General features: G+C 39.7%; 1 protein-coding gene across 1 annotated transcript in view; it reads left to right on the top strand.

The window, feature by feature from the left end:
* The first annotated feature begins 12,073 nt into the window (after window positions 1–12,073).
* Window positions 12,074–13,635, top strand: part of CDC14B (cell division cycle 14B) — a 96,571-nt gene continuing 95,009 nt past the window's right edge. The window contains exon 1 of the mRNA XM_074281682.1: window positions 12,074–12,941. Within this exon, the coding sequence (XP_074137783.1) occupies window positions 12,788–12,941 (154 nt within the window). The 5' untranslated portion in view covers window positions 12,074–12,787. The remainder of the gene's footprint in view (window positions 12,942–13,635) is intronic.

Below are 13,635 nucleotides of genomic sequence, written 5' to 3'. Positions count from 1 at the left end.
CTCCAGATAGGATCTGACAAAGACAGAATAAAATAGATTTGTTACCCAATCTAAAGGGGCAACCAGTTTGGGGGCAAAGAAATGATGGATTTGGTTTTAGACAGGTCGAGTTCAAAATAATGGCAGTGCATGGAGATGTGGATGTATAGAGGTCAGGTTTGAAGATGGAGATTTATAAGCTACCTAGATGGAGGTAATAAATAAAATTGTGAGAGTAAATGAGCTTTCTTAGAGAGAAAAGCAGAGTGCCAAAGACCAATCGTTGGCTTATATCCACATTTAGAGGATGGGACAAGGAAGAGGAACAAGCCAAAAAGGCAAAAAAAAAAAAAAAAAAAAAAAAAAAGCAAGAGATGGAGGAAGTGAACCATAATGATATCTTTTAATATTCTAGTAACCTAATGAGATGTTAATGATAGAACTACTTTTTTTGACCAAAATTTTATTAAAGTGAATATATTTCACTCAAATATGGATTTCTGATCAATTAGAACAGGAACAGTTATTGCTTACCTTTCTCTAGTATATTCATTTCTATGATATCTATTCTTCTACTGCAACATCCTCCAAGGTCATCCCCGCTCCTTATTTGTTTTGGTTTTTTTATGGCAAGACAATTGGGGATAAATGACTTGCCCAGAGTCACACAGCTAATAAGTATTAGGTATCTGAGGCCAGCTTTGAATTTAGGTGCTCCTGAGTCCTGGGCTGGCATTCTATCCACTGCACCACCTAGTGCCCCTAACTCCTTTCAGCTTTTTCCCCTTTTCCCCCTCCCACTCTTTATTCTTACAAATTTATTGCACATAATCTCAATTGGGTTTATTTTATGATTATTAATCTTTGTTATTTCATTCCCCACAGCATCTTTTCTTTCCCATCTTGCCAAAAACCATATCCTAAAATTTCATACTTACTGCCAGCTGTCCTAACCAGATTATAAAGGGCCAAAATTTTTTTTTTTTTTTTTTTTTTTTTTTTATGTTTTTGTTTTTTTGGTGGCAGTAAGACTTAGGTGATTTGCCAGGTCCACAGCTAGGAAGGCTGGATTTGAAGTTGGATCCTCTTGACTTCAAGGCTGGTCCTCTATCCATTGTACCACCAATCTGTCCCCATATAAAGGGCTTTAAATGTCAGGTTGAATTTCTGGGAACAGTTAAGTGGTACAATACATAGAGCACTATAACTAGAGTTAGGAAGACTTAAGTTAAAATGTGGCTTCAAATAAACATTATCTGTGTGATGTTGGATGCAGTGGATAGAGCACCAGCCCTGAATTCAGGAGGACCAGAGTTCATTTGAACTGGTTTCAGACTTTTAACACTTCCTAGCTGTGTGACCTTGGACAAGTCACTTAACCCCAGCCTCAGGAAAAAAAAAGAAAAAAGAAAACTTACTTAATTTGCTTCAGTTTCCTTTTCACTAAAATGGGAATAATAATAATAGCTACTAGCCAGGGTTGTTCTAATGATCAAATGAGATAATATTTGTAAAGCACTCTATAAAACTCCTTGCAGGTATTGAAAATGTCATGCATATTGTTGGTGGAGTTGTGAAAGAATCCAACCATTCTGGAGAGCAATCTGGAATTATGCCCAAAAAGTTATCAAAATGTGCATACCCTTTGACCCAGCCATACTACTACTGGGCTTATACCCCAAGGAACTACTAGAGAAGGGAAAGGGTCCTGTATGTGCCAAAATGTTTGTGGCAGCCCTTTTCATAGTGGCTAGAAGCTGGAAGATGAATGGATGTCCATCAATTGGAGAATGGTTGGGTAAACTATGGTATATGAATGTTATGGAATATTACTGTTCTATAAGAAATGACCAACAGGAGAAATACAGAGAGGCTTGGAGAGACTTACATCAACTGATGCTGAGTGAAACGAGCAGAAACAGAAGATCATTATACACTTCAACAATGATACTGTACGAGGATGTATGCTGATGGAAGTGGATTTCTTCAACATAGAGAAGAGCTAATCCAATTCCAATTGATTAATGATGGACAGAACCAGCTACATCCAGAAAAGGACTGGGAAATGAATGTAAACTGTTATTTTTACCTTCTGAATCCAATTCTTCCTGTGCAACAAAAAAAATTAGGTTCTACACACATATATTGTATCTAAATTATACTGTAATATATTTAACATATATAAGACTGCTTGCCATCAGGGGGAGGGGGTTGGGGGAGGAAGGGAAAAAATCTGAATAGAAGTGCGTGCAAGGGATAATGTTGTAAAAAATTACCCATGCATATGTACTGTCAAAAAATGTTATAATTATAAAATAAAATAAAAAATTAAAAAAAAAAAAAAAAAAAAAAAAAAAAAAAAAAAAGAAAATGTCATGCATAGGATATGGTAGCGTTATTCTCTTTTATGGTACTGACTCAGTTTCCCTAATTATCCTGACCCAGTCCTACCTCAGTTTCCCTATTTCTCAATTCTACAAAAACTCCCCTCCCTCTTTATGAGAATACTTGATAGAACATCAGAATGCCTCTCTCCATCCCAAGCTATTAGAATATCTGATACTGTCTTATTAAGATGCCTCTCCCCATCTCCAGGTGCGTCCCCCTGATTATGTCATCCCCTCTCCAGAGGCTCGCCCCACCCTGTCAGAGTCTGCCCTTTGAGGCACACAGCACTGAATCATTATTCTCCATTCACCGAGTCATCCCTAAGCACTAGCTCCTACAACACCTTGAATTTGAAACCTGAATTATAAGTGTACAAAGCACAAATTTGCTTTTATTCCACCTCTGTCCATTCTGCCTTCTGGGTCTTTCAAAGGAGACATGAGAACCAGTTTTGCTTTTGATGAGGCATACAGCACAGAGTAATTCTCTCTACTCCTTACTCAGAAGTTTTTCCAGCTAATTAAATTCTTCCTAAAATGTGGCACTCTGAACTCAGTCAAGAAACATTTATTAAGTACCTGCTGTGTGCCAGGCCTTGTGCTAAGCCTCAGGGATATGGAGCACGCTGTCTAATGGGGAAGACAATATGCAGATATATATAAAGAAGCTACATACAGGATAAATTGGAAATTAATAAATTAACACAGGGAAGACCCCAGAATTTAGGGGAATCAGGTGGGATTTCAGCTAGGACTCCCAGGAAGTCAGGGAAGCTTAGAGGTAGAAATGAAGAGGGAGAATGTTCTTAGAGTGGGGAACAGAATTGGGAGATGGTGTTGTATTTGAGAAACAATAAAGAGGCCAGTGTTTGTGATCAGACAAGGACATAGTACTGAGTGAGACAGACAGATAAAGCTTTCTCAAGAAGTCTGTAAGACTAGGCCTAAACACATGATCCCTATCAGGTCTTGGGTTCAGGTTGCAGGAAGTCACATCACATCATTTCTAGGCCTAGAAGTCCAAGACCACAGGCCAGTGACAGGAAGTGATGTGATCCACAGGAAGCAGACAACAACATTATTGATCATTGGTCAATGATGGTTACTTCCTTTTAGACTATCCAATGAAAAGGCTTGGGTCTTTTACAATTTAACTCCCTTTACTGCTTCCCGATTGTCAGACTTGGGAGCTGAGATGCCTCCTGGGCCTCCTACTTGGGCTCCTCCCTGCAGGGACTAAATAATGATTTCTCTTTGTACCTGAAGATGTCTCTGATTAGTTAATATGGGAAAGGGGATCTATCCCACACAGTACCAAGGGCCTTTTTACCACCAAAATGTTGAACACCATGTTTTTCTTAATGCAATTTAAGTTTACAGTAATTTTTTTTGGTTTCAATGGCATAGTAGAGAGAGCACTGGGCCTAGAGTCAGACAAGTTTAAAATTAGCTTCAGACAAGTCACTTGATATTTCCTCAACCATAAAATGGGGTTACTAACAGCATTTACCTCTCAGTATTATGAGGATCAAATGATATGATATTTGCGAATGCTTAGTACATTTCTGGCACATTTTTGTTCTTGTCATTCTGTTGTTTTTGTGTCTGACTTTATGACTCTTATCTGGGATTTTCTTGGCAAAGAAACTAGAGTGATTTGTCATTTCCTTTTCTAGCTTATTTCACAGACTACAAAACTGAATCAAAAAGAATTAAGTCATTTGCCCAAGGTCACATAATGTGTTTGAGGATGAATTTTTTTAAAAAAATTTTTTGTGTGGTTATAGATGTACATTAATTTTTTTTAATACACATTTTACCATGTTGGGAGAGAAAAATCAGACAAAAGGGGAAAACCATGAGAGAAAAAAAAAAAAAACTGAAGAAAAAGGGGAAAAAAAGTGAAAATAGCATGTGTTGATTTACATTGATTCTCCTTAGTTCTCTCTCTAGGTGCAGATGACATTTTTCTATCTAAAGTTTATCAGGATTGCTGAGGCTGAATTTGAACTCACAAAAAGGAATCTTTCCTGATTCCAGATCTGGCCTCCTATGACTGGGCCATTTGCCAGCTTAGTACATACTGAAAGCTTACAGGGTTTCTCAAACTACAGCCTGAGGGCCAGATGCAGCCTCCAGGTTATGGCAAATGGGCTGAGGGGCGGAGACAGAGTGTGAGTTTTTGTTTTTATTACAGTTAGGCCCTCCCATAGTCTGAGGGACAGTGAACTGGCCCTCCTTTTTAAAAAAAAGTTTGAGAACCACTGGTAAATGCAAATTCTCTTCTTTCCCATCTCATGCTATTGGTAAAAGTGGCAGTATGGCAGATTGAATAGTGTGCTGAATTATAATCAAGAAGGTCTGGGGCCAAATCCTACAGCCATATGAACTTCCCAGCCATATGAACCTCACTAACCATATCATTTTCTTGTTTCTCAGACTATTCCCTATGAATTATTTACTAATGTGTGACATTAAAAGAGTTGTGATAGAATTTAGTACAAGGAGTTGCCAGTGTTGATGGAATCACAGATTGTTCAGATTTATTAATCATTCTATTAGTTCATATTGAGCTTAAAGTATTCCAAGTCCATATTCACTGAGAATACTAGAAAACAAAAATCAAAATCAGAAGAGCTTTAAGTATCCTAATAAGTGTCAGACTTCTCCCAACAGGCAATAAAGTATACATAAAAATCTTAACTCCAGGAATAAATCCACCACATAAAGATGCTAAGCTAGATTTTTTTCACAAGTTTGAATCTCAAGTGTAGAGGGCTGTAGATAATGGGGGAACTCTGGGAAAGGAATATTTGAAGCAAAGATACTTTGCAGAGTGTTTACTCAGTGTGATTGATGAGATGATGGTTCTCTAGTTCACACTTAGTGTGATATAATGATATAATCACTCTAGTTTGATATAAGGATATAATAACAATAGTGTTGGCATATACTTAGTGTGATGTAATGATATAATCAGATGGAGGTATTTAAGGGCTGAGAGGACTAGAGTTTTTTTATTCATTTCATTTTAGCAGTTAATTTTATATGAAAGACAAATTTAATTACACAATATTTAAATATGTATGCCTTAGGGTGATTGGTTAAGCCAGAATAACATACTTTACTATAATTCTATTTAAAAAATATTATTTCTCGGAGCAGCTGGGTGGTACAGTGGATAGAGCACCAGTCCTGAAATCAGGATGACCTGAGTTCAAATCTGGACTCAGACACTTAACACTTCCCAGCTGTGTGAACTTGGGCAAGTCACTTAACACCAATTGCCTCAGCCAAAAAAAAAAAATATATATATATATAAAATTTCTCTTTCCTTCCTTCACTAATCAGTAATACTGTCTTGCAGTAGAGCAATAGACATACTACTCAGCAGCTCAAGAAAGTTCAAATCACAATTCAGCAAGCCAACACACTATAGCAATACATGGAAAAAGAATATTAGTCACTTGAAGAAAACAGCTTCAACGAGCAGATCACTTATCAGCAAAGAAAAAAGGTGGCTTTGGTGAGGAGCTGGAAACACAATGGAGAAGAAGTGTTCTACTCAAGGGTAGCTACATCTGGAATCTAACAATGAAAGGAAGGATTTCCAGGGACTACAGCACCAGAAATTAGGAGTCACCTGTTTAATCATGTTCTTTTCTTCTCTAAATTATTATCGTTCTCTGGGAACATATTTTTGGAGAGCTTCTGGAGACAGCCTTAGTTTCAGTTTAGTTCAATAATCCCAAAATACATCCAGGAGTTAAAATTCAGATCCTTTATTATGTCCTTCAAAATCCTGAATCTTTTCCTGGGCCCAGTTAGCTTTAATAAAAGCCTATCTCTCTCTTTGGTTCCCAAGAGCTCGTCTGAATGTGTCCATCCAGCACAAAGGTGGAAGTGGGAATGAATCTGATTCTGCCTCCAAGAGTGTGGGATTTTGGGTTTTCTGCTTTGTGAATCTGCTGGAAGTTAATCCTAGTTGTGAATCTCCCAAAGTCCTTTTTTTGGCCTTGAAACTCCTGGAAGTCCATGAGCAGGCTTTTCCTTTAGACTTGCAAATCTCCCCTACTGAATCCTGTCTCTGAATCTCCTTTCAGAGAGTGGGCTTGTCCTTTTACATACTCTCCAAAGGTATGAAATCTAATGTGTGAGCCAATGAGCGAACTCCTTTAAAGGTGTGAATTAAGTACATAAGTACATAAGTACCTTGTAAGAATTCTAACACTTTTCTATACACAAGACTGTGTACATTACCATTATACCCCAAATTGGAGAGCTCTTTCTATGGATGTTGTGTTCTTTTAATTATTATTCTTAATTACACCATTTGAGAAAAATGCCTTTCTTAACAGTGGATTGAGTCCATTGGCCTACTTAATAAGACACTGTTGCATTGGTTGCAGCCCATTAGCCAAATGGCTCCAAGTTAGTAATGCAGACTCTATGGGCTACTCTTTACAATCCAACATAGTAGGTATTCTGGAGATCTAATCCTTATAATATAGATTGGGAAAGTACTCCAAAAAGTAGTATTGCATTTTAATGGACCTAAGAGGTTTCATGAATATAAATGCTGCCTTCAAGAATACAGATTGCAACTTATCCATGCTTTTTCTTCCTGATTCTTAGCTATGTCCTTGAATAAGGCCTTTGCATAGGATATATTGATATCTGGATGCAGTCTTCTATGGACATAAGCTCTTTGAGGATAGAAACTATCCTATTTTTGCCTTTTTAAGCCCATTGCCTACCATAATGCCCAGAATGCTGTAGATACTCGATATACTTATTGATTTATAACCTTAAGTAGATGACAATGCAGTATTAAGTGTATTTCTTTTCTCATTCATTCTCACTTCATGACAGGCATATTTCTTTTGCAAACATATGATGTTTTGTTATATCCTGAATTGTTATGCCCTGAATAAAATTATTATGGCCACCCTTCCCCCCACTGCCATTAGCACTGGGAGAATTGAGTCAAGAAAATTCTTGACATGCCAGGTGCATTATCTAGATCCTTGCTAGGACAATTTTCTCTCCCTTTGAGTATTGTCCCTTACCTCCCTGTCTCCTGCTCTAGACCTTCTTACCTTGGCCCTTATCCTGTCAGGATTAAGTTATGATCCTTTCCTGGAATTATGGCTTGTCTACCCACCCAGTATCCTAACCCCCCTTATCTGCCTTTTTACCCCTAGAAGATTATATACTCAGGTTATGTATTCTGCTTGCAAACCTTATTTATCTATAAAAATTCTCTGCCTCAGTTCCTTGGGGCAGAATGATTTTTGAACATGAGTTCCATTTGGTCAGCTAGCCTAAAACTCTCCACATTAAAAGATTAAAAATAAATCTCTGTCTTGCCTCAGTTTCTCTGGCATTATAGTTTCCTGAATGGCATTTTTTTCCATTTGATTAAGCTAGAACAATACACAAAGTATTTAATATACAATAGAACTGTTCTTCCTTTTTGGAGAGTTACAGTTAAATTGTAAACTTTTGCAAATGCATCCAGCATTTGATTACCATTTTTTTGTGGGAAATTTGGACCTTTTATTTCTTTTCTTTCCTGAAATATGACCACTGTTCATTTGAACCTGCATTAATAATGATAGCACACATTTATAAAGTCCCTTAGGATTTACCCAAATATTTTATCTTAATGACCTTTTCTCACAATTTTCCTGTGAGGTAAGCTAGGAATTTATTATTATCCCTTATTTTTCAATGATAATACCAAAGATCAGAATTTAGGTGATTCATCTAAGACAAACATCTATTACATGCCAGAGTGAAGCTTCATATACAAATGCTCTGATTTCAAAATCAATGTTCTTGTCATCAAAAGACATAGCCTTAGAAAATGGAAAAAGGAAATATGTTTTTTGTGTACTTAACTCTAAAACCCAGAGTGGCAAGCCATGTACCATTGTTCCAGGATACAGAAATCCCCCTTCTTTTTTTCCCTCCCCCAAAATAAGGGAGATATATGCCACAAGATTCCAGTTTTGTTTTTCTGCTTCTGTTTACTGGGAATTTGCTTCTCCAAATTCCTTTTTCTTCTTTAAAGATATACTGTACAAGGTCACACCCCAGAAGATTTTATTTTGAAACTGATGAAGCTCTAAGAAAAATCATAGTTTTGACTGTACTATCATTCAGTCACAATCTAAGAATCATTCTTGACTCCTCTATAGCCAATCAACTGCCAAGTTTTGTGTAATCTGCATGCAGAGTATCTCTCACATCCTCCTCTTCTCTCTACCAACATGACCACACTAGTTCAGGCTTTTGTTACCTCTCACCTGGTTTTGTTCTGCTTCCATCTAGATTCTCACCTCTCAAATGATCCTGTCAAGCTGCTATTCCTAAATCACAGGCATATCCTTTGTTCATACACTTTGGTAATTTCCTATTATGTTTAGGATAAAATATAAATTCTCTTTGGCACTTGACCTTCACAATGTAGCTTCTACCTTTCTAGACTTTTTTTATTTTTAGTTCTCACATACTCTATATTCTGGCCAGACTGACATTCTTTCTATTTGTTCCCTATACACAATTTCCTGTCTCCTTGATCCATTCTATCACTGGATTGAAGAGTATGTGATGGGGAAGAAAGTACAAAACTGGAAAAGTAGGAGGAAGTTAGTTTATGAAGGGCTTTGAATGCCAAAGAGATCATTTTATATTTGATTTTGGAAGCAACAGAGAGCTCCTGGAGTTTAATGAGTAAAGGAGTGATATAGTGGGAACTGCACTTTAGGAAAATAACTTCAATTAAGGAGATGCAATCTAGTATGGGAAAGGAGGAAGGGAATTAGCATTTGTTTAATACCTACTATGTGCTAGGCGCTTAAATATTACTTCTTAGGATCCTTGCCTGTGAAGTAAGTGCTATTATTATCCTTACACAATATTCCTCACACAGTGGTGAGGAAACTGAGACAAACATAGGTAAACCTGATTTGCCCAGGGTCACACAGCTATTAATGTCTGAGGTTGAATTTTAATTCAGGGTTTCCTGACTCCAGATCCTTTGCTATGGCTACTATGCCACCAGCTAGTGTGATGAATAAAAGACTGATCTTGTAGTCATGAAGACCTATGTTCAAGTTCTGTGGCTTACATACATGTTGTGTAAAAATGTAAAAATTTTTACACAAAATGACAGATCATTTAATCACATTGTGTCTTAAGCAACTCTCTTGGACAATATGTTACCAGAGGAACTGCTTTTCTTCATCAGTCTAGAGATCTTCCACACTTAGAAGTCCCCATATTGAAGAAATTACATTCCAGCATACCAGAAAAATTCTATTCAGTTCAGGACACATAAAATTACTTCTCTGTGTGGAATAATGTGTTAGGTACTGGAAGAAATAAGAAATTTAAATTAGAAAATCATCCCTGCTCTTACAATGCTTACATTCTAGAAAAGAGCAATAGCCTACAAATAACTACTCTAGAATAATACTTGGTACATAAGAGAAGTTCAAAGTGTTATTTTCAGGAAGGAAAAGGGAATTAACCACAGGGACCTGGAAAAATTTTATGGAATGGATGATGGGTTTCAAAAGTTAAGTAAAAATTTAACAGACCAAAAAGAGAATGGAAGAACATTCAAAGAATCAGAAGCAATGTTAATAAAGTCACCAAGGCAAGAAGGAACAAAGTAATGTAGTTTACATAGCAATTAGAGTAAGGAAATAAGAAGAGTGATGTGGAATAAAACAAGAAGGATAGGAGAAGGTTGCAGCAAATTTTGGGAGGCTTTGAATAACCAGCTAAGAAAGGTAAATGCAAAATTTTAGTTGGTGGGCAAGAAGCAGACAGTGGGAGAGCCATTTCATTTTTTGGGGGGGCTCAGTTTTCTTACATATAAAATAAGGGTAATGAGGGAAAGGAAAGGGGGAACCCCATTTGTCGGCGCATAGATCCCATGAGGCACAGTGTCCCCTGTAAAATGAATTTACAGGCCCGAAAACCTAGATTGATAAATAAAAGGTTTATTGTAGGAATTTGGAAGTAAAACTCAGTTAGAAAGACACCAAGGCCAAAGGTGGCCACTGGCGGGCAGGGTCCCTTACAAGGATGGAAGGATACCATGCATTGACTGGGAGGGCTCCTGCAATGAGGGCAGTCCAGCTTGTTTCTTTTATACCTAGAAGATGATGGGAGGTACCCAGTTCTGGCGGGCTTTTCAGTTAGCCCAGATCAGGTGAGGGCTGGGGGAAGCTGAGCTGAGAGTGGGGGGCTGGGCCTGGATATTCAAAGGGTGCCTTTGACCAGGATTTGGGAATCAAGGTCAGTCATGGGTTGGGCAATTAGGAATCTTAAAGGGACCCCAACCCTCATCTTATCCTGTACTAAATAGAAATAGAATATGGAGTTGTTCCAGGGGCAAAATCATGTTGGAAAGAGGAGGAAGAGAAAACACATTTATATAGTACTATATACTAGTATGTAATAATAAATATATATCATGTACCAGGTCCAGTGCTAAATGCTTTTTACAAATATGATTTCATTTAATCTTCACAACAACACGTTGAAGTAGGTGCTCTTATCATTCCCAATTTATTGTTGAAAGGTAATATATTTCCAGCGTGAAGTTGCATGGATATTGATGCTGCTGGAAAAGAATGTAAGTCTGAAAAGGAGTAATAAATTTTGGAGGAAAAATATGTTGTGGACATAAGCATGTGATGTATAAGAGATAACATAGAAGATAAATAGGAGTCAAGGGTGAAGTTATAATTTTGGAAGCAATTTTCATTATATATATATAGTAAAGGCAGTGGTGATTAAATGAATTTGTTACAAGAAAAAACTAAGAAATTTCTAAACTAGTGAAAGGAAGGACTTGTCTGGGTGAAGATTGAGGGAGAGGGGTTTCCTTCTCTGATCTAATCCTGAATGATCTTTACACCATAGCCCCTGGCGGTGACAATACAACTGATCCCCATGCTTATGCAATTCTCTTCCAGACTACCTTCCCCCAACAATAATAGAAGTGATCAGGTCAAAGTGATTCAGTGCTTCAGTTTAATAGATAAGAAAGATCTAGGCGAGAAGAAAGTCTTCAGTGAATCACATTTAGGGGCTAGTTAGTTTAAGTTACCGTTATCACGTTGTTTTAAGATAGATAGTTAAGGGAAAAAAGGATTTCAAATCCTGCTGAGAATTAAACTGAAGAAAATATAGAATTTTTACTTTCTTTAAATGTTATTGCAAGATTTCCATTCAATGGATTAGAGAGGCAAAATCAAGAAAGTTATTTTGGAATAATAATAAACACCTCAAGAAAGTAGAGAATGGATAATTATCATATCATATATGAACGTAGATGTAAATATAGATTAAGACGCAGGTATCATTACTATCGAGGGGATGTGAAAACCTATAAATTCAAAAAGTATTGTGAAACAATAAGTTTCGGGAAACAATAAAACAAAATTTTAGAAACAGTTGGGGAAGGAGGGTGGGGAATAGAGAAGAAACTTCAGGAGGCTGAGGGTGGCAGTTCACCGTACCACGGAGGGCACTCTTTATCCCTGATTGGTGGGATTGTCCATACTTTTCTCTATGGCGTCATTAGCTACTTGCTGGTATAATGCCCCGTCTCCATGACGTCACACACCCCCGGCCAATGAGAAGCTTTGGTTTGCAGGACTAGACTGGGGCTGTGGGCATTTTTTGTGAATGAAACTCCACCGAATTCCCCTCCAGGGGTTCCCAGGAGCTGCTGGCCCCGGTGCACTCAACCGTCTCACCCACCGGGGCTGTAGCAGCCTTAATAGCTGCTGTGTTACCATCATCAGGCAGCTTCTACCATCATCACCACCTTGAAGCTGCAGGGAACGTGGGGGCGGGTTAAAGAGAGAAGGAGGAGAAGAAGGAGGAGCTGCCGCTGTTATTGCTGCTGCCGCCGCCGCAGCCACCGAGGGGGCTGCGGGCAAAAGGTGGCGGTGGCGAAGTAGGGGCTTCCTAGTTTGATAGCTGAGGCTCTTCGTAGTGCGAAGAAGAGCGTTAACTTGGGCTCCTCCTCTTCTTCCTCCTCCACCACTTCCTTCAGCTAGTCGCTGCTCCTCCTCCTCCTCCTCTCCTCCTCCTCCTCCTCCTCCTCCTCCTCCTCCTCCCACTTAGCTGCGGAGGCTCTGGTCCCCAGTCTCCCCCTTCACCCTCCCCCCCAGCTCCACCACCACCGCCAGAACCCCCTACCATCATCGACGCCACCACCGACGCCACTACACCAAGCACCATCGCTTCCCCTTCCCCACCCCCTCGCTCCCGCCCCCTGCTTTTCCTCCTCCTCTGGAGAGCATTGGTGCGGGGCTGGCTACAGCTACGGCCTCACGGGCGGGAGCTAAGGGCAATGGTCGTGGGTCCCTGGACGCAACGCGCTCGGCTCCATGAAGCGGAAGAACGAGAGAAGATCATCAAGCTGGCTCAAGGTCTCCACCACCAGGAGCTCGCTGGACTTATTGGGAGCCAAGAAGAGCAGAAACTCCACCTCCGAGGACCTGGTGGACCTGGAGCAGGAGGACATTTACTTGGACATCACCGGTAAGAAGCGAAGCTGCAAGGGTGAATGTGTACCCCGTCCTGCCCTTCCTAGGGGCCACGCAGATTGAGGATGAGTGGTTTGGGGGATACTGGTGGAGATGGAGGGGCGTGGCGGATGCACCCCTTCACTGCTCCCAGTCATCTAGCTGCGGGTGGGGAAAAATCGCAAGACCCCTTCCTTGGACCCCTGCTCACCAAGCCCCCTGTTGCTTTGCGACTGGTTCAGGTGCTCTGTGGCTTTTGAGGGAGCCAGGAGGAGGCTTAGGAATGCAGACCTTTTGAATCCCCCTCACCTGCGGACAGTGCATCCCCTTCCTCTTTGGGTACCCTGGTCCCCCTGGCTTTTCACGGTCCTCAGATACAGCCCCCAGGCCTCACCTTTTCCCACCCGCTCCCTCTCCCTTTTCCAGTTTCTGTTTCTTTTAGCTGCAAGCCAGGAACTATTCCATTTTGCTCTTACCCTACCCTCCTCCGCTGACCCAGTCCCTTCTTTTAGGACAACGAGAAATAAGCAACTTGGCACCTACGATCGTGTTGGTTGAACAGAATCGAAATGGATTTCAAACTTGGAGCTTTAGTCTATGGGGAACCTAACACTTTTTCCCATGTCTCCGGGGTTTTCGGAGTTCTATGGAATTGGGCTGCCAGCCAGGGTTTGGAGAGCCTAGCGCACATGTTAGTTTCGAACATCTTA

Source organism: Sminthopsis crassicaudata, chromosome 1, assembly GCF_048593235.1.
Source record: "Sminthopsis crassicaudata isolate SCR6 chromosome 1, ASM4859323v1, whole genome shotgun sequence".
NCBI lineage: Eukaryota > Metazoa > Chordata > Mammalia > Dasyuromorphia > Dasyuridae > Sminthopsis > Sminthopsis crassicaudata.
The sequence above is the reverse complement of the archived record's forward strand: the minus strand, read 5'-3'. Positions and strand labels throughout refer to the sequence as shown.